This window comes from Vanessa cardui, chromosome 30 (genome assembly GCF_905220365.1).
Source record: "Vanessa cardui chromosome 30, ilVanCard2.1, whole genome shotgun sequence".
Taxonomy (NCBI): Eukaryota; Metazoa; Arthropoda; class Insecta; order Lepidoptera; family Nymphalidae; genus Vanessa; species Vanessa cardui.
The window spans coordinates 338,781-359,240 of NC_061152.1; the positions used below are offsets into that span (position 1 = coordinate 338,781).

Genomic DNA, 20,460 nt, shown 5'->3' on the forward strand with positions numbered 1-20,460 from the left:
ACTGAGTACTGTTATTTGGCGGTAGAATAACTGGTGAGTGGGTGGTACCTACCCAGACGGGCTTGCACAGAGCCCTACCACCAAGTATGTACTAAAGGTTAGGTTAGGTTAGGTTATGTGGAAATAAAAGAAAACTGTTATAAAAGTCGATAGTTTATTCGTCATTGAGGGCATCAGGGCCGGCGTCAGGGCCCCGCCGTGACGGTGAAGTACTCGCAGGGCGCGGCCTGCCGCCCCCACTCGAACAGGAGGGGGGAGTCGTTCTTGTACATCTCGGACTTGGGCGCCGTTTCCGGCGGAGGTAGCTTCGGTTTGATCTGGAAGTTTGAATTTAGAATCGAAACCGGATGCATATATTTTATTTTGGTGCACAGATACTTCTTAATTTGAAAATATGAGATATTTAATGTAAAATTTTGGGGTGAAGCAATGATGTATTTCCTAAGACATACAACGGAAGCTGTATCCTATTATTTATTCATTCTAGAAAAATGTATCCAAATCAATGATGTTGTAGTAAACAGATATGTCATTAACGCGCAAAAAGTGAAGACTAGAAAACGTCCTAATTGGGACGTTTGCCTTTAGCCGTTTTACGTAGTAATACGTTATAATACATCATAATTACGTAGTAATACGTTTTGCGTAATTAAAACATCTAGTTATGCCTTTTACTTATTGTTTTTATCAAGCTATCCTTTGTACTTCTAACGAAATGTAAAATAAACGGTCCCCGGCGCGGCGCACTTTTTTCTGTTGTTTAATATGGGTATAACATATCTGTTTACTCGAATATCATTGGGGTGAAGTATATACAGTTTTCTTCCTTATTTCTCTGTTAGTTTTGAATTATAAATTTTGTTGCTTTTCCGACATGTTTAAAATGTTTTTCTATTTTAAGTTATTTACACAAAAACTTTAAAAATTATATACCTAAACTTTCGTTATGAATTCTTCTGCCTATTAATGAAAAGCGCATGTAAATCAGTTCAGAAGTTTTGGAGTTTATCGCCAATATACAGACAGACGCGGCCGACGTTGTTTTATGACATGTAGCGATAATATACATTATAAGGAGGCGGTTACAGAACGACGTAACTCAGATGTCGCATCGGCAAAGTTCGTAAAACCGATCACATCCGAATTGAGTACGCTATCCCAAATTATCAATATCTATTTCTCACGCGAATATGATCTTAACACAAACGCAGTAACTTGTAATATCACACGACCTAATATATTCGTCAGTTCGACGCGTCGCTTTACACGCACTCGCTGTCTCGGGTCGAACTGACGCGGGAATCTATAGCGACGAATAGCGTTTGATAGCGCGATAGGGAGCTGTTTGTACTGGCTGCGGGCTCACCCTGGCGCTGCGGTGTATCTTGAGGTGGACGAGTTTGACGTGCGTGCGCATGGCCGTGCGCTGCGCGAAGCGGCGCCCGCAGACGCCGCACTCGTAGGGCTTCTCGCCCGTGTGCGTGCGCACGTGGTTCACCAGCGTCGACTTGGCCTGCGGGACGGTCGCTCGTGAGCGGGGCTGCACACACACACACACACAGTGCGAGCCCGTCTGGGCAGGTACCACCCACTCATCAGTTATTCTACCGCTAAACAGTACTTAGTATTGTTGTGTTCCGGTTTGAAGGGTGAGCGAGCCAGTGTAACTGCAGGCACAAGGGACATAACATCTTAGTTCCCAAGGTTAGTGGCGCAGTGACGATGTAAGGAATAGTTAATATTTCTCACAGCGTCATTGTCTATGGGTGATGGTGACAACTTACCATCAGGTGGCCCATATGCTCGTCCGCCAACCTATACCAACACAACAACCACACACGCGCACACACACAGAGGGCCGGTCGAGACTCACGCGGAACATCTTCCCGCAGGTGTGGCAGACGTGCGCGGGCGGCGCGCGCAGGCCGGCGTGCACGGCGCGCGCGTGCTTGTTGAGCGAGGCGCGCGAGGCGAGCGCGGCGCCGCACGCGCCGCAGCGGTGCTCGCGCACGCCCTCGTGCTGCACGCGCACGTGCGCCGCCAGCCGCGCGCCCGACTCGAAGCGCTTGCCGCACGCCGCGCACGCGAACCTGAGCGCGTCCAATGTGGGGGTGGAGTCACTCTCGGTCAAAATAGAATAGTAAAGCTTTTTTATTTACCGGATACTTATCAATTATGTGAAGACTCTCACCTGACGTCTGTACATGTCGTGCACTGTCACTATTTACACGTTTTTGTCACAATTTAATCACAAACGTTCAAACACCCCCCCCCCCCACTTTCGTGGTTAAATTTCCACAAATCATTCCCTATTGGGTTCTATTGAAATTACAACAGTACTCACCAAACACAGCCCATTAACAGTTTACGCTTGGATGCTGAAGCCATCAGTGAGTGTGTTACTGTATACATACACACAGACAAACATACCTCACAACAGCAGTAGGTAGCATTCATAAGCACTCACTTTAAGCTCTTTTTGTCCTTGTGCTTGGAACTCCTCTTCAGATGCTGCCGGAGTGTGTGCGCAGACTTGAACCTGTAACCATTGATATCATGAGATCACAGCGCGCACGGGAGCGCGTCGGGACAAGTTCATATTTGAATCAGACGAAACCTTATTTTGTATCTTATATGATAAATAAATAAATATGAGACAACATCACATACATTACTCTGATCCCAATGTGAGTAGCTAAAGCACTTGTGTTGTGGAAGATCAGAAGTAACGACGGCACAAACACCCAGACCCGAGACGACGTAGACAACTAATGGTAATCTACATCGACTCGATCGGGAATCGAACCCGGGACCTCAGAGTGGCGTACCCATGAATCGGTGTACACACCACTCGAACATGGAGGTCTTCAAATATGATACCTATTGTACCTTATTTTTTATTTTATGATGAAATCAAATCTATCCATATCTATATATTTCTTGTAATACTTACATACTTTACTACTAAGCATTTTAAAATAACAACTGCTACAGATAACATATTAAAAATCAAATCCAATCCAAGTAAACTTTACAATAAATCATACTGAACCGTCAAATAGAATAGAAAAAAATATAATGTTAGGGTTATTACTACTGTTAAAGCCTCACATTTATGTAAATATTAATAAAATAATAAATAAGTTTAAAATAAAATAAGATATAAAATAGTATGTCACTAAAACATCACGATTAATCCTGAATCGCGCTAGTGAAGTTGTCAACTGAATCTTCATATATGTCAGAGGCGGTAAGCAACGGCAGCTCATTTCTGAATCGCGCAAGCGTTGTGTTCGCGGAAAGGTATATAAGGGTCGCCCTGTTTACATACAATAGATTTTCTTCCGAGTGTTAATAAAGTCGGTTCACAGTGCAACGGTTGTTTCATTCAGTGTAATCCCGTATTAGGTGGCTATGATTGGATGCGTGTAGAACAACTAATTGTTTCTTAAAGTTGTGTGTACCGTGAATCAAAGAGCTCGTATAGAATTTAATACTGCACCTGTACTTTTGCCGGTCGTATCGGATTTGCCAATGACGTTCTAGTAAACAGATATGTCATTAACGCGCAAAAAGTGAAGACTAGAAAACTTCCCAATTGGGACGATTGCCTTTAGTCGTTTTACGTAGTAACACGTTATAATACATCATAATTTCGTAGTAATACGCTTTGCGTAATAAAAACATCTAGTTATCCCTTTTACTTATTGTTTTTATCAAGCTATCCTTTTTACTTGTAACGAAGTGTAAAATAAACGGTCCCCGGCGCGGCACACTTGTTTCTGTTGTTTAGTATGGATATAACATATCTGTTTATTAGAATATCATTGAGATTTGCCGTCCGTATCAGGCTGAGGGCACATTAAGGGCATCTGTGTTACACACGCGCTTGAGCAGTAATAAGTAAGGAGAATCGAGATGGCCCAGTGGTTAGAACGCGTGCATCTTAATTTATGATTGAGGGTTCAAACCCAGGCAAGCACCGCTGATTCATGTGCTTAATTTGTCTTTAAAATTCATCTCGTGCTCAGCGGTGAAGGAAAACATCGTGAAGAAACCTGCATGTGACAAATTTCATAGAAATTCTGCCACATGTGTATTCCACAAACACGCATTGGAACAGCGTTGTGGAATATGTTCCAAACCTTCTCCTCAAAGGGAGAGGAGGCCTTTAGCCCAGCAGTGGGAATTTACAGGCTGTTGTTGGGCAGTCATCTTGACCTTGAATGCTGACGACATCACATATATGCTTTTATTTGTGGCAAAAAGGGACAGATAGCTACGACAAAGTCACGTGCGATAGAGAAGGCACGAGAGTCACTCCAACCCAAGGAGCCATGAGCTCACCTGACGTCGCACTCAACGCAGTAGAAGTCCTTGGCGTCGCTGTGCTTGACCATGTGGTGCCGGATCTGATTCCTCGTCCGAAACTTCTTGCCGCACTCCTCGCATTCGTAGTTCTTGATGCCTTGGTGTATCCTGGGTTAACATTATGAGCTAGATGAAAACCAAATACGGTTCAGAATTTACTTTTCATCTATGCTTATTATAAAATTATATTATCTCTTTATAACCTAGGCCCAAAAGTTTCGTTAAGATGTAAGTTTAATGAAATTAAAATAATGACTGTCGCTTCTCAATTTGTTTTTGATAATGTTATGTATGTACGCAAAAACATAGATTTTCCCAAAAATTGTGACGTACATTCCATTAATACTAGGAACAAGAATAAACTTGTTACGCTTTGTACCCGATTACACAGAGTTAGTAACTCTTTTTTAGGGCAATGTAGACGTTTTTACAACAGGATCCCAGAAAACGTTCAACAATATTCAATTATAAAATTCAAAAGAATCTTTAAAGAGCGTTTGTGTGCTAAAGGATATTACAGCACTAATGGCTTTTTAGTTGACTGCACACCTTGGGAATGAGATGATCGCCTCCAGGCGACCTCAAATCATAAAAATTTATTGATTTATTATTAAATATATACATATATTGTATTTGTAACATGAAATGAAAAAATACCGCTGAGTTTCTTTCGCCGGTTCTTCTCAGGTCTGAGGTGTCAAATTCCGAACCGGTGGTAGATTTTTGATTATCAATAAGAAAGTGTAAACACTTCTATTTTGAATAAAGATTTTTGAATTTGACTTAATGTTAAAATAACAGCTTTTACTGAAAGCATATGTATGTATACACGGTACATATACTAAAATAACTACTTTCTACTTTTGTCTATTCCGTTCGTTTGTTGCGGCTCATCTCTAGAACGGCTGGATCGATTTAGATAGAACTTAAACTAGCAAGTTGTTCATGTAATAAGCTTTTATATTAGAATTATATAAATGAACTATAAAGTTTCAGTTAAAAGCTAGTATGCATATAATTGAAATACAACTCGCAGATTAAATAACAAAATCACAGAAACTACAACACCTACAAATTACAAATTTATTAGGTTGTTTTTTAATAGGATTACGACATCCGCTCAAATATTACAAAACTCCACCCTTAAGGGGTAAAATGGGGGTTTGGAATTTTTGCGCCTTGAAAATTTCCTGCGGATCCTTAGTTACAGCGAGTCATTGATTAGTATTTATCCACCTCCACCCCTAAGGGGGTACAACGGAGTTAGGTTAGTATAATACCTTAGATATTTGCCTTTGCCTTAGATTATGCATATATTATTTAAAAATATTAAAAAAAATATCAGTATGGGCCACGTCTCCCACGAAGACGACAAGAATGATTTCCAGCGAAGATCTGATGTTTAGCATAAAATATAAAACGCCAAAATGTCGAAAAAAGGCACGGGTTTCTGCGAGCCTGTGGATGTTGTATATTAAATAAAACAATACAGAGGCGTCACTCACAGTTGGTGTTCGACGAGTGAGTCCCTGTTGACGAAGCTCTTGCCGCAGTCCGCGCACTCGGCGCGCGCGCCCGTGTGGTGGTTGCGCACGTGACCGCGGTGAGTCTTGTCGTTACTGCGCGTGCGCAAACACAACACACACACACGTATAATGACAACAGACCCACTGTGTCTGTTGTCATTGATTATTATTGATTAAAGTCGTGTGTAAAATTATATATACAAAGACGTTACGCCTCGTCAGTTATGATAATTATTTAAATAAAGAAATACTGTGTGAAACTAATAAAAATAAAGGTTTTTTTTAATAGATTGGCGGACGAGCATATGGGCCATCCACTGTCGTCGTCACCCATAGACAATGACGCTGTAAGAAATATTAACTATTCCTTACATCGTCAATGCGCCACCAACCTTGGGAACTAAGATGTTATGTCCCTTGTGTCTGTAGTTACACTGGCCCACTCACCGTTCAAACCGGAAGAGGTAGAATAACTAGAGATAGAAGAACTGATGAGTAGGTGGTACCTACCCAGACGGGCTTGCACAAAGCCCTACCACCAAGAGGCATTTTGATAGTGCATACAATCCGATGTCTAGTAATAACATATATTGATAACTCTTTGTCTAATAATAACTAAAAACCTTCATACATACATACTTATGGGTCAAACTAAGAACCTCTTTTTTCTTAGAGTCGGTTAAAGCACTAAAACCTTCTCCTGAATGTAGAAAATACTTTTCTGAAAACCGTATCCAAATAGCTTTAGCCAAACCATACATACATACAGACAATCAAACTGAGAACCTCCTTTTTCTTTGAAGTCGATTAATAACTTCATAATATAAAACTATTATATATGTCAAGCTTATATATAAATATTAATAAAAGATTCTTACTTGGAAATCTTCCCGCAGATATCACAGGTAAACACAGAGAGCACGCCTTCGTGTTGAGATCTAGAAGAAACAGCTTTTGAACTTGGCACTGCGCTACCGTGCGCTGCACAAAATACTATTATATTGGTTTAACTACTCAACTTCAGCTATATGTACTATGTCTGTATGTAAAATTGGAGTGTCTGTTTGTAATATTAAAACAGCCCTTTTTACTCAATGCATATGTATATACACGGCACATATACCAAAGTAACATTTTTTACAATATTTGTCTGTCTGTTTGTTCCGACTAATCTCTGGAACGGCTGGACCGATTTTGACGGGACTTTCACTGGCAGATAACTGATAGAATAGGGAGTAACTTAGGCTACACTACTTTTGTGTTAAATTCAGCTGGTATATAATATAGTGACGTACTATGAAAGGGTTGTTAAATTTGATTATATATATACGGAAACAAATTTGATTACACACAAATCAGACTCGTTTCGAAGTGATCTCATGACATAAGGGACATAGCATCTTAGTTCCCAAGGTTGGTGGCGCATTGACGGTGTAAGGAATAGTTAATATTTCTTACAGCGTCCTTGTCTATGGGTGATTGTGACCACTTACCATCAGGTGGCCTACATGCTCGTCCGCCAACCTATACCATAAAAAATAAATAAAAGTCGAGTGGAACTGGCCGTAGCTTCTCTCCATACAGTTGTTAAGTAACGATTCAAGCAAAGTCGCTACATATAGTATATATAGTATATACATATATAGTGGAGTGTCGCTCACCGGTAGTGATTGAGCATGGCGAGGCGGTCGGCCATGCGGCGGCCGCACGCGACGCACTCGTAGCGCCGCGTGTGCGTCAGCGCGTGCACGGACGCCGAGTACGCGCTCGGGAAGTGCATCGCGCACAACTCGCAGCGGTGCGGCCCGCGCGCCTGCACACACACACACACATATAAAAGAGACACTAACTATTGGTACACAGTATACACTTCTTACCTCTCGTGCCACACTGCATACCTCTCGGTTGCAGTCGAATGCCTGCCTTGAAGGGCAGGACCTATCAATTATCTGGCTGCGCGTAGACTGCGACGACCATCCGCGAATCTACGCGTGCCTTTATAGGTCCCATAGCGGTAATGCCGAAATCGACCGACTGGTTGAGCACGTCCAATTGGCTACAGATTCCGTGCTGCAGCAGACTCCATCCGCAGAGATCATTATTCTGGGCGATTTCAATGCCCATCATACAGAGTGGCTTGGATCACGCACCACTGATCATGCGGGTAGATCTGTTCTCGACTTCGCTTTGGCTTATGATTTGACACAACTGGTCACCTCGCCAACGCGAATACCGGACGTGGAGGATCATACACCTTCCCTGTTGGACCTTCTGCTGACTTCGCATCCGGACGGCTATAAGATTGTCGTCGATCCCCCTCTGGGCTCGTCGGACCACTGTCTCGTCCGGAGTACAGTGCCAGATACACGGTACTCACGACCTCGTTTCGCGGGCTGTCGTCGCGTGTGGCACTACAAGTCAGCAGATTGGGATGGGATGCGGTCCTTCTTTGCATCTTACCCATGGGGGCGGGTTTGTTTCTCGATGGATGATCCGAGCGTTGTCTCTGACTCTGTCGCCGATGTGGTGCTTCAGGGTATGGAACTTTTCAATCCATAGCCTGCGGTGCCCATTGGTGGCAAGTCCCAGCCCTGGTTTGGTCGCTGAAAATGGGAACGCTACCAAGACAGGGCTAACGTATCGGCGTCTCGTGATGCAAACACCAGCACATTCAGAAAGGAATATAACTCTGCCTCCAGGTCCTTCAAAAACGCGATAGCTGAGGCGAAGTCGAAGTACATTGGCAGAATTGGCGAGAGACTGGTGCGCTTCCCATCAGGAACACGTGCGTTCTGGTCTCTCGCTAAGGCTGTCCTAGGGAATTTCTGTTAGCCTTCTTTTCCATCTTTGCACAGGGACGGTGAGTCATTTGCCCATACCGCGAAGGAGAAGGCCGATCTTTTAGGGTCACTTTTCGCGTCTAACTCGACTCTGGATGACCAAGGAAAGTCACCACCATCAATCCCGCGATGTGATACGACGATGCCGGAGGTTAAATTTCGGCAAAGTGCAGTTCGGAAAGCACTTCTTTCCTTGGACATTCACAAGTCGAGTGGACCCGATGGCATCCCTCCAATCGTGCTACGGACATGTGCTCCCGAGTTGGCACCGGTCTTAACGCGTCTTTGCCGGCAATCCTACGCATTAGGCGTCATCCCGAACTCCTGGAAGACTGCTTTGGTGCATCCGATCCCTAAAAAAGGCAACCGCTCAGATCCGTCCAATTATAGGCCTATAGCTATCACTTCCTTGCTCTCCAAAATAATGGAGTCCCTTATAAACTGCCAGCTCCTGCGGTATCTAGAGGAGAACCAGCTGATTAGCGACCGCCAGTACGGTTTCCGTCGGGGTCGGTCGGCCGATGATCTTCTAATTTACCTTACTCATAGATGGGCTGAAGCAGTTGAGAACAAGGGTGAGGCATTAGCAGCCAGCTTGGACATAGCGAAGGCCTTCGATCGCGTATGGCACAAAGCGCTTCTTTCGAAGCTTCCTTCCTATGGGCTTCCCGGGAAATTATGCAATTGGATTACCAGCTTTTTGGCAGATCGGATCATCTAGGTCGTTGTCGACGGTGCATGCTCCGACTCGTTCGTTCGTCAATGCTGGTGTTCAACAAGGCTGCGTTCTATCACCCACTTTGTTTCTTCTGCATATCAATGACTTGTTGCAAATTGGAAACATTCATTGTTATGCAGACGACAGTACTGTTGACACCTTATACACCGGCCGCGCTAATATTTCTCGGTAAAACGTCGAAGAAAACCGGAACAAACTTGTGTCTGAAATCGAGTCTTCGTTAAACGAAGTCTCGAACTGGGGCCGGCTAAATTTAGTCCATTTCAACCCCAAAAAGACGCAAGTTTGCGCGTTAATCGCTGAAAAAACACCATTTGTCGTATCTCCACGATTTGAGAACATCCCGATAGCCGTTACAGGTAGTATCGGAATACTTGGCGTTGATATTTCGAGCTTCGTTTAGTTCCGCGGTCAATTGGAAGGCAAAGCCAAAGTGGCTTCAAAGAAGCTCGGTGTGCTCAGCAAGGCGAGACAGTATTTCACGTCGGCCCATCGCCTAAAACTTTACAAGGCGCAAATTCGGCCTCACATGGAGTACTGCTCTCACCTCTGGGCGGGTGCTCCCCAGTACCAGCTCCTTCCGTTTGACCGTTTACAACGTAGAGCGGCTCGAGTTATCGACGATCAAGCCCTTTCCGATCTCCTTGATCCTTTGGCTTTGCGTAGAGATGTTGGATCACTCTGCATATTCTACCGAATTACTAAACCACCTAACTACATTCTAAGCCGAAGTGCGATCTCATTCGACGACCTCCGTGGTCGAGTAGTGTGTGCACCGCTTTTTCATGGTTACGCCGTTCCGAGGTCACGGTTTCTCCGGCCGCGTCGAAGTTCATGAGTTGTGTATGTTGTCTCGGGTCAGTGTGTTTGTAGTGCTCTCGTTTCTGATCTTCCACAACACAAGTGCTTTAGCTACTTTCATTGGGATAAGAGTAATATACATATATGACGGCGTTTCCGTCCTATATCAGGTTGACAAGCTGTCAACCTAGCGAAGCGTCATTGTCGATGGGAGGCGAGCAGCCATCTTGAACGAAACGGCGCCCGTTTACCACACTTATGAGGAATCGTAGTTGATTTTTGTGTGAAAGTGCAGTGTATTCGAACTATTCCTATGACTACAGTGATTATTAAATTGCAATTAACATTTTGGACTGTATCGTTTATTTTAACACGCCCATCTACCCGCTCTAAATAAAATAAGTGGTGGTGAAGGCCCTTCTTCTGGTGAAAGCCCTCCTGGCCTTTCATATAAATATAATTTCCTCAGGACTTCACTCGCAGCTACAGCTGAGTCTGCCCCCCCCCCCACGCAATAAGAAACAGCTCGTTACCCTAATAAACATATACACTCACCGGACTATGTTTGAACATGTGATTCTTGAGTTTGACTTCGAAGTTGAAACCTTTGAAGCAGAGCTGACACTGGAACGGAAACTTGAGAGTCGCTTTGCTCTCCTCCTGAAATTATAGCACCAGTATCACAATGCTGTGATCGATATCGTTATTTACACAGCCACACACACAGTTTTTACGCACCCATTATTAAGAACAGCTAACTTTATCATTCAAATTAAAATATACCCACTGAAGAATACGACAATTGAGAGGATAATGAAAGTCACTGACTGGTTCACGATTTATCAACGAGACGCTACAATTATACGGACTGTGACGCACTTGACAGACACTCTGTCTTACATATGCAATCCTTCGACTTTTATACATGATATATGCCAAAGAATATGAGATACACAACAACAACAACAGCCTGTAAATTCCCACTGCTGTTCCAATGCGGGTTGGTGGAATACACATGTGGCAGAATTTCTATGAATGTCACATGCAGGTTTCCTCGCGATGTTTTCCTTCGCCGCTGAGCACGAGATGAATTATAAAGACAAATCGAGCACATGAATCAGCGGTGCTTGCCTGGATTTGAACCTGCAATCATCGGTTAAGATGCACGCGTTCTAACCACTGGGCCATCTCGACTCGTGTCTGAGATACACAGATGTGAAATATTTTAGTAATAGAATATGTAACCTTACTGTTTACTTTAATACCTATGTGCATACGGCACAGTGTGCGCAAACACGTTTTCTAATCGTACTTTTATAATATACTAGCGACCCGCCCCGACTTCGCACGGGTGCAATACTGATACTAAACATACCTACTACAGAATTTGTTTGCTTACGACATCTCATTATAAACTTCTACAATTGTACCGTATATACATTCATGTCCACGTTGTAGAAAAATTACAAACAGACGACGACGTCCGCGTGGCCTGGGAGATTTGCAAAACGCAACGCAACATACACCCGATCAACTACCAGTATAAGCTGACCCCCAATTCATATCGACAACCATATCAGAAAGAGCTCAACTTAAGTTGGGCGCTTGGAAGCCTAAGTTACGTCTTAGTACATCTCATTATAAACTTCTACAATTGTACCGTATATACATTCACGTCCACGTTGTGGAAAAATTACAAACAGACGACGACGTCCGCGTGGCGTGGGAGATTTGCAAAACGCAACGCAACATACACCCGATCAAGTACCAGTATAAGCTGACCCCCAATTCATATCGACAATCATATCAGAAAGAGCTCAACTTAAGTTGGGCGCTTGGAAGCCTAAGTTACGCCTTAGTACATCTCATTATAAACTTCTACAATTGTACCGTATATACATTCACGTCCACGTTGTGGAAAAATTACAAACAGACGACGACGTCCGCGTGGCGTGGGAGATTTGCAAAACGGAACGCAACATACACCCGATCAACTACCAGTATAAGCTGACCCCCAATTCAAATCGACAACCATATCAGAAAGAGCTCAACTTAAGTTGGGCGCTTGGAAGCCTAAGTTACGCCTTAGTACATTACCTACCCGCCAATAGGCTATTTGACTGGTTCTTAAAATCCATTTTATATTATTTAGTAGAAGTTAAGAAATCCATTAACAGTTGTGTTTTTTATTTCTAGTACATATTTGCCGCAAAATATCATATTAAAAGTTCCATATTTAAATAGCGCGCAAAAACGCTACTTTGACAATATGGCGCTGCAATGGGGTCAGTGACGTCACTTTGCTGTATTTTAATCTGTAGCACACATAGTAGAAAAGCAAAGTTTACAAGAAAGTGACTTCATCATAAGCCCGACCAATCAGGAGCGTTTTGTGTCACGTGACAAATGTTTGAAAATTTGCATTTTTATTTATTGATTTTTGAATAAATTAAGTATTATTTTCAACTTTCGTTAGTAAATAACCATTTCTAAACTCATAATATACACTGATTACAATAATTCACACTTTATTTTCGCATCGTCAAATAGCGTATTACAAATGAAACGGAGCCCATCTCACCTCTCGCTGCTTCAGTTGCTCGGCGGGGTCAAGTTTGATTATTCTAATCTTGGTTTCGTCTATCTCTACCGGTTTCCTGAGAACACTCCTCTTTGGTTCTGAAGCCTCTAAACTAACACTGAAATCATAAATGGTTAACTGTTTAAGCGGTCCCACAGCTGGGCAATTATCCCCCCTCCTATCTCTAGTAAAAAATAAAGTGCTGGGCTAAGGCCTAATGGAAGATCCATTTAGGAGAGGGTTTGGAACACCACACTGTTCTAATGCGGGTTGGTGGAATACACATGTGGCAGAATTTCGATGAAATTAGACACATGCAGGTTTCCTCACGATGTTTTCCTTCACCGAGCACGAGATGAATTATAAGCACAAATTAAGCACATATATATAGCGGTGCTTGCCTGGGTTTGACCCCGCAAACATCGGCTAAGATGCCCGCGTTCTAACCACTGGGCCATCTCAGCTCACTCTATCAGTGAAAACAGCATGAAAATCCCTTCAGTAGTTTTGGAGTTATTTAACATACAGTCAGACGCGTTCGTTCGTTTTATAATATATAGTGATATACGACTTACTCTATTTCTAATTTATCTTCAACTGCCTTCACGGATTTCGATTTCACTTTCTTCTTAACTTTCTTCTTTTTCTCTTTCTTCTCTTCTTTGATATCGGTAGCGATGAGATCCTCTAGATTCTTATTCCTATTTGAACTGTGACGATTGAAAAGTAACATTAGAACATTTGCCCAACCTAGGATTTGAACTCACGACCTCATGATCAGTGGGCTCAGATCATTTAAATAGCTACGCATTCATGGTCTGGTCTGGTCCAACCATTTGCACCAACTTTTACAGCAGATGCCGCCAACCTTGGGAACTAAGATGTCATGTCCCTTGTGCCTGTAGTTACACTGGCTCACCTAATGGTAACCTTACAGGTTTTCAATCAGGCCTCAATTATACTAAGTATTGTATAATAAATAAATATAATATATAAATATGAGACAACATCACATACATTACTCTGATCCCAATGTGAGTAGCTAAAGCACTTGTGTTGTGGAAGATCAGAAGTAACGACGGTACAAACACCCAGACCCGAGACGACATAGAAAACTAATGATAATCTCTACATTGACTCGGCCAGGAATCGAACCCGGGACCTCGGAGTGGCGTACCTATGAAAAACCGGTGTACACACCACTCGACCACGGAGGTCGTCAAAATTGTATGGATATCCGTTTCTGTAATAAAATTCCACAGACATTTTTAACTTTGCCGTTTCAAGATTATACAGACGATAAAACACGCGTGGAGCTAGTACCTATTGCCTTCCAGGCAGGGATATATTACATACATATATAATTGCATTTAACTAACATGACTGTATTTTTAAATGTTGAAAAAGAGTAACTAGCCAGTTTCTTGTTGGTTCTTGGTAGAATCTACATTCCGAACCGGTGGTAGTTCACTTGATATAGTTGTCAAACATGTAAAAGCCTACTTGAATAAAGTATAGTACGACACAACTCAGATGTAGCATCGCCAAAATTCGTAAAACCGATCACATCCGAATTGAGTACGCTATCCCAAATCATCAATATCTATTTCTCATGTGAATATGATCTTTACACAAACGCAGTAACTCGTAATGTCACACGACCTAATATATCCGTCAATTCGACGCGTCGCTTCACACGCACTCGCTGTCTCGGGTCGAACTGACGCGGGAATCTATAGCGACGAATAGCGTCGGATGGCGCGATAGGGAGCTGTTTCTATCGGTTGTGAATCGGCAGTAATCGGTTTTATTGAATTTTCCGATGCTACATCAAGTTGTGTAGTACTATTATTGATTGATTGCTGTTTATCAAAATAAACTTTATTCAAGTAGGCTTTTACAAGCACCTTTGAATCGTCATTTTACAATTAAGTGAAGCTACCACCGGTTCGGAAAGCAGATTCTACCGAGAAGAACCGGCAAGAAACTCAGTAGTTACTCCTTTTCAACATTTAAAAAATACAATCATATTAGTTAAATACAATTATATATGTATGTAATGTATCCTGGAAATCAACAGGTATTAATTCCAAGCCTTTTTTATCATCTACAACTCTCTATATGAAGAGGGTAGTGAGCCCTATGATCCACCACCAGTGTAACTACAGGCACAAATAACAGTACTCCGTATTGTTGTGTTCCGGTTTGAAGGGTGAGTCAGTGTAACTACAGGCACAAGGGACATAGCATCTTAGTCCCCAAGGTTGGTGGCGCATTGACGATGTAAGGAATAGTTGATATTTCTTACAGCGTCATTGTCTACGTGTGGTGACTTACCATCACGTGGCCCATATGCTCGTCCGCCAATCTATACCATAAAATAAAAGATCATACCTTATGACCACTAAGGGTTGGTCATCTTCCCCCTCAGAGAATACGTATTCATCCTTTATGGAGACATTGTCATCTAATATTTCAGCTTCGACGGGTACACTTATATCTATAAGATTTGTTAGGTAATTCGGTCTATCGTGCTGGAAGAGATTTAAAGATAGTAAATATTATTTATATATAAGATAAGAGATGGCCCAGTGGTTATAGCATGCATCTTAACCGATGATTGCGAGTTCTATCCAGGCAAGCACCGCTATATGGATGTGCTTGATTTGTGTTTATAATTCATTTTGTGATCGGTGAAGGAAAACATCGTGAGGAAACCTGCATGTGTCTAATTCCATCGAAATTGTGCCACATGTGTATTTCACCGAATTGGAACAGCGTGGTGGAATATGTTCCAAACCCTCTCCTTAATGGAAGAGGAGGCCTTATCTCAGCAGTGGGAAATGTATAGGCTGTTACTTTACTTTACTTATATATTTAAAACGCAATTTAATGTTTCTTAAATTTAATTCTACATCATTTTGTCATTTTCACCGGTGGTAGCTTCGTCTAATTGTTAAATGACGATTCAAAAGTGCTTGTAAAAGACAACTTGAATAATAATTCATCAAAAGTATAACACCTCGCCTCATTGGCACTGGTGACAGGAGGGCTGGTTCGTTTGCCCAGAGGATCGGAATTGCGATTCAACGGGGAAATGCTGCTAGCATTCTTGCCACCATTGCACGCGGTCAAGATTTATACAGTAACTAGTTTTAGTTCATATTTGTATGTAGTATATATATATATATACATATATATATATATATATACATATATATATATATATATATACATATATATATATATATATATATATATATATATATATATATATATATATATTTAAACATTTAATGTTGTTAATTCTTATGTTAATAAAATTTCTTGAATAGAGTATATTTTGATTTTTGATATTGATTGTTTATATTTATCTTTTTTTGGTCGATGTGGATATCTACTGCCGCAGATTCTACCATAAAAACAAACTTTATATATAATTTATATGTATTGGTAATCGTAAAATGAACTGTAAGGTTCTTTATGAGTTACAAAGTTCTTTAAAAGATTTTGAACTTGGTCTTTTCACTACCGTACGCGTCGGTATTGACAAACATTAATTTACATCACACTACTTTAGAAATCAGCTTTAGTTGATTATAAAAAGCCTTATTATCTTTTGTTTAAAGCTTGCTATACATCAAATAAGAGCTGAGATGGCCCAGTGGTGACCGATGATTTCGGGTTCAAACCCAGGCAAGCACACATATATATATGTGCTTAATTTGTGTTTATAATTCATCTCGTGCTCGGTTAAGGAAAACATCGTGAGGAAACCTGCATGTGTCTAATTTCATCAAAATTAATAATAACAAATATGTTCCAAAGCCTCTCCTTAATGGAAGAGGAGGCCTGCTGAGATACAGCAGTGGGAAATTTACGGGCTGTTACTTTATTTTTACAACCTCAGTATAGGTAAGGGGCCGTCCATATATTACGTCATTCTAAATTAGGGGGGGGGTTCGAAATTGACGTCATTCTTATTTATTTATAGTTTATTGTTCACGTACAAAAAGATTATTTCTAAAAAGAAATTTCTTCCAGCAGAATTTCTTCCAGAAGGGGGGGGGGTCATTAAGAACTGACGATAGGATGATTGTAGGGAGGGTAAGTCTGAAAAAATCGATGACGTAATTTATGGACGGCCCCTAAGCACTTAGAGCATATCAATGCGACAGAGTTACAACGAGCCATAATATCAATATATAATACGTTACCTCTAAAACCTTGTGGTAGCCATTTTTACTCCTGGTCGTATCAAAAACAAGTACATTTGTTTTACTTAAAAAGGGACTCGCATATTTCGTTAATTCAGGATCTTGGACGTCGACGGGAAACTGAAAAAGGATTTAACATGATTGCCTGCCTCGCGAAGGAGAACATCGTGAGGAAACCTGCATGTGTCTAATAGGCTATTTGACTGGTTTTTAATCCATTTTATGTTATTTAGTAGAGGTTAAGGAACCCAGTAAAAGTCAGTACATATTTGCCGAGAAATATCATATTAAAAATTCCATATTTAAATAGCGCGCAAAAACGCTACTTGGACAATATGGCGCTGCAATGGGGTCGGTGACGTCACTTTGCTGTATTTTAATCTGTGGTACGTATAGTAGAAAAGCAAGCTTAACAAGAAAGTGACGTCATCATAAGCTCGGCCAATCGGGAGCGTTTTGTGTCAAGTGACAAACGTTTGAAAAAATGCATTTTTATTTATGGATTTTTTAATAAATTAAGTATTATTTTCAAGTTTCGTTAGTAAATAACCATTTTTAAACTCATAATATACACTGATTACACACACTGATGATACACAGTTTATTTTTCGCATTGTCAAATAGGCTATTCAAGTGTGTATCCACCAAAGCGCGTTGGAACAGCTTGATGGAATAATGTTCCAAGCTTGTTAAAACTAAGCAGGGTCGAATTAAAAAGCAACTGGCAACAAATAACTCTTAATATAATTATTGGAGTCCCCACACTTCTGTTAGTCTAGGGCAATGATGTTCTAGTAAACAGATATGTCATTAACGCGCAAAAAGTGAAGACTAGAAAACGTCCCAATTGGGACGTTTGCCTTTAGTCGTTTTACGTAGTAACACGTTATAATACAAAATTACGTAGTAATACGTTTTGCGTAATTAAAACATCTAGTTATCCCTTTTACTTCTTGCTTTTAGCAAGCTATCCTTTTTACTTGTACCGAAATGTAAAATAAACGGTCCCCGGCGCGGCACACTTTTTCTGTTGTTTAGTATGGATATAACATATCTGTTTATTAGAATATCATTGGTCTAGGGCCTAATTCGTGGCCCCAGGGCCCCCATACATTAAATTCAACTCTGCAACTAGGGTAGGCTAGTAAAATATAAGATACTAGCAACCACTTGAGCTTTCGCCTTATAATTTATTTATTTACAACAACACTATAAAACCTCCAAAGTGATCAATATTTCACTACTGCATTGTGTATGTAGTATACATATAAACCTTCCTCTCGAACTACTCTATCTATTGATAAAAACCGCATCAAAATCCGTTGTATAATTTCAAAGATCTAAGCATACATAGGGACAGACAGCGATTTTGTTTTATACTATGTAATGATAATGATATAATTCTTACCGGTGCACAGCGATTATGGTATTCGTATAACATAGTATGGGCGTTGATAACTTTTTGTTTGAAACGCACACTCTTGAGCAGAAGGGCGCTGCATTCGTAGCAAAGCCATTGGGGTAAACCGTCTGATTCCGACACCTGAAAGACATATATTATTATCTAGCAACCCGGCCCGACTCACAGGTGCAAAGCTGTGAAATCACGGTAGAAACTTCTATAATTATTATCAGTGTTTCTTTACTATATTGTCCATGTATATACAAAGCCTTCCTCTCAAATCACTGTATCTATTTTAAAATTGTATATTTAAAAATCTAAGCATACATAGGGAATCTCAGCAATCAATTACTTTGTTTAATACTATGTAAAGATATTGATTTATGAGTTGGGCATTGGCAATATACATTGTAATGTATCCTGCCTGGAAGTCAACAGGTATTAATTCCAAGCTTTTTTATCATCTATAAAATCTTGTATCGATAATATGCCTTTTCTAAGAACTATTTCAATTTACGAAATGGCAAAGTTAAAAATGTCTAAATAGAAGATGCAGAATCAATAGCTTATACATTTAGTTCAACACTGTAACATGATGATTTAAAACTGATTTTATATGAGTACTTGAATAATATGGAGGCTGTGTGGAACAAATATATTTGGAAGATCTTTGTCCAGTATTGTGAAATCTAAGTAATAAAATTTTAGAATGACTGGCTGATGACACAGAGGCAATACTGGATCTAACAGGGTAAAAATCTGTACAGGAATTCTTTTAGAACTTAGTAGCTAAATGGGGGCAATGAAAGTTTAATATTTTGATGTTAGAAATTTAAAATATCTATTATATAAAACAATAACATAACTTAAAAGGGGTAAAAGTGTATTCGCAATGAAGGTAATCTTAAACTAAGACCCAGTGTTCCATGGGCCATGCCATCTGATACACAAATAAATAAACTTATTTAATTAATAATTTACATTATTACACTATGATATTTATAATAATATTTATAACACTTGCACGAATAATAAACTGATATTATGGACTGAATACGAAATCGATAGCAAGATTGTTTTTTCGTAAATATCTATTAAGCTGATAAGTACGGGCTTAAAAAATTGTTTATGTTGAGAAAACATAAAACAAACGATATATCGCGGTTGAAAGATAAAACAACACGGTACCGTCGTACACGGTGTCGTGCACGTCGTGTTATTATAAGTAATAAAACATCGTTACTCACGATAATATTCGCTAAATCGATGAAAAACCCACGGAACGATTCGATTTTCGTCATTCTTTTGTCTGTTGATAAACAACATCGGCATATGTTTTTCGCCGTCTCATATTCCAGCTTGAATTCACTGTCATTCGGCTCCATGTTTCAGTATTTATTAAAGTTAAATGCATTAAATATTTATTTAAAATTAAACTTTCGATCATGTAAACAGAAATAATGGCGTCAGTTATTTGACACGATGTTTTGACAGCTGTCTGTTTTAGCGACCTTGATCTTTTTTTCTAAGGAAAGCAAACGTATTGTGCCATACAGCTCAGTCTTTATAAGATAATATATTTTTAAAAATAAAAAAAATAGGCTTGTGTCTCCCATGCAACAATTAATTGAATCAATGAATCTCTAATTATATTAATGGCTTATTTTTACTTTAAATAACGTGCCTGTGATATCAACTTATTATATTGATTTTTGCATTTGGTCCTAAAATGCTATATAGTTACAAGAATTAAAAATTATAGCGTTTTTAGACAAAGACCATGTATCAAGTTAGAAGGCTGTATTCAAAAGGGATTATTCGGAAAGCAGGTGACCATGCACGTCCAGTTGTTGTGCTACCGAGATACCACACCGTATTTACCGTGTTTTATTTTGGTTTTATTTATATGTGAAATATTTAGTTCGATTTTTATTCCCATTACACAATGAAAAAAATAATGTATAAGAGATAAGGAATAAGGTC

At 40.3% G+C, this 20,460-nt stretch overlaps 1 protein-coding gene across 1 annotated transcript; it reads right to left on the reverse strand.

Moving 5' to 3' along the window:
* Window positions 1–140: 140 nt before the first annotated feature.
* LOC124542243 (zinc finger protein 419-like) lies at window positions 141–19,960 on the reverse strand. The gene is made up of 15 exons (XM_047120191.1): window positions 19,725–19,960; window positions 18,484–18,618; window positions 17,076–17,195; window positions 15,253–15,392; window positions 13,434–13,568; window positions 12,859–12,976; window positions 10,833–10,937; window positions 7,559–7,710; window positions 6,776–6,835; window positions 5,877–5,990; window positions 4,348–4,479; window positions 2,468–2,539; window positions 1,874–2,090; window positions 1,367–1,513; window positions 141–317 (listed from the first exon to the last, which is right to left on the reverse strand). Exons 1-15 carry the CDS (start codon window positions 19,860–19,862, stop codon window positions 186–188), a joined length of 1,917 nt encoding a protein of 638 aa, XP_046976147.1. The 5' UTR covers window positions 19,863–19,960; the 3' UTR covers window positions 141–185.
* Window positions 19,961–20,460: the final 500 nt, after the last annotated feature.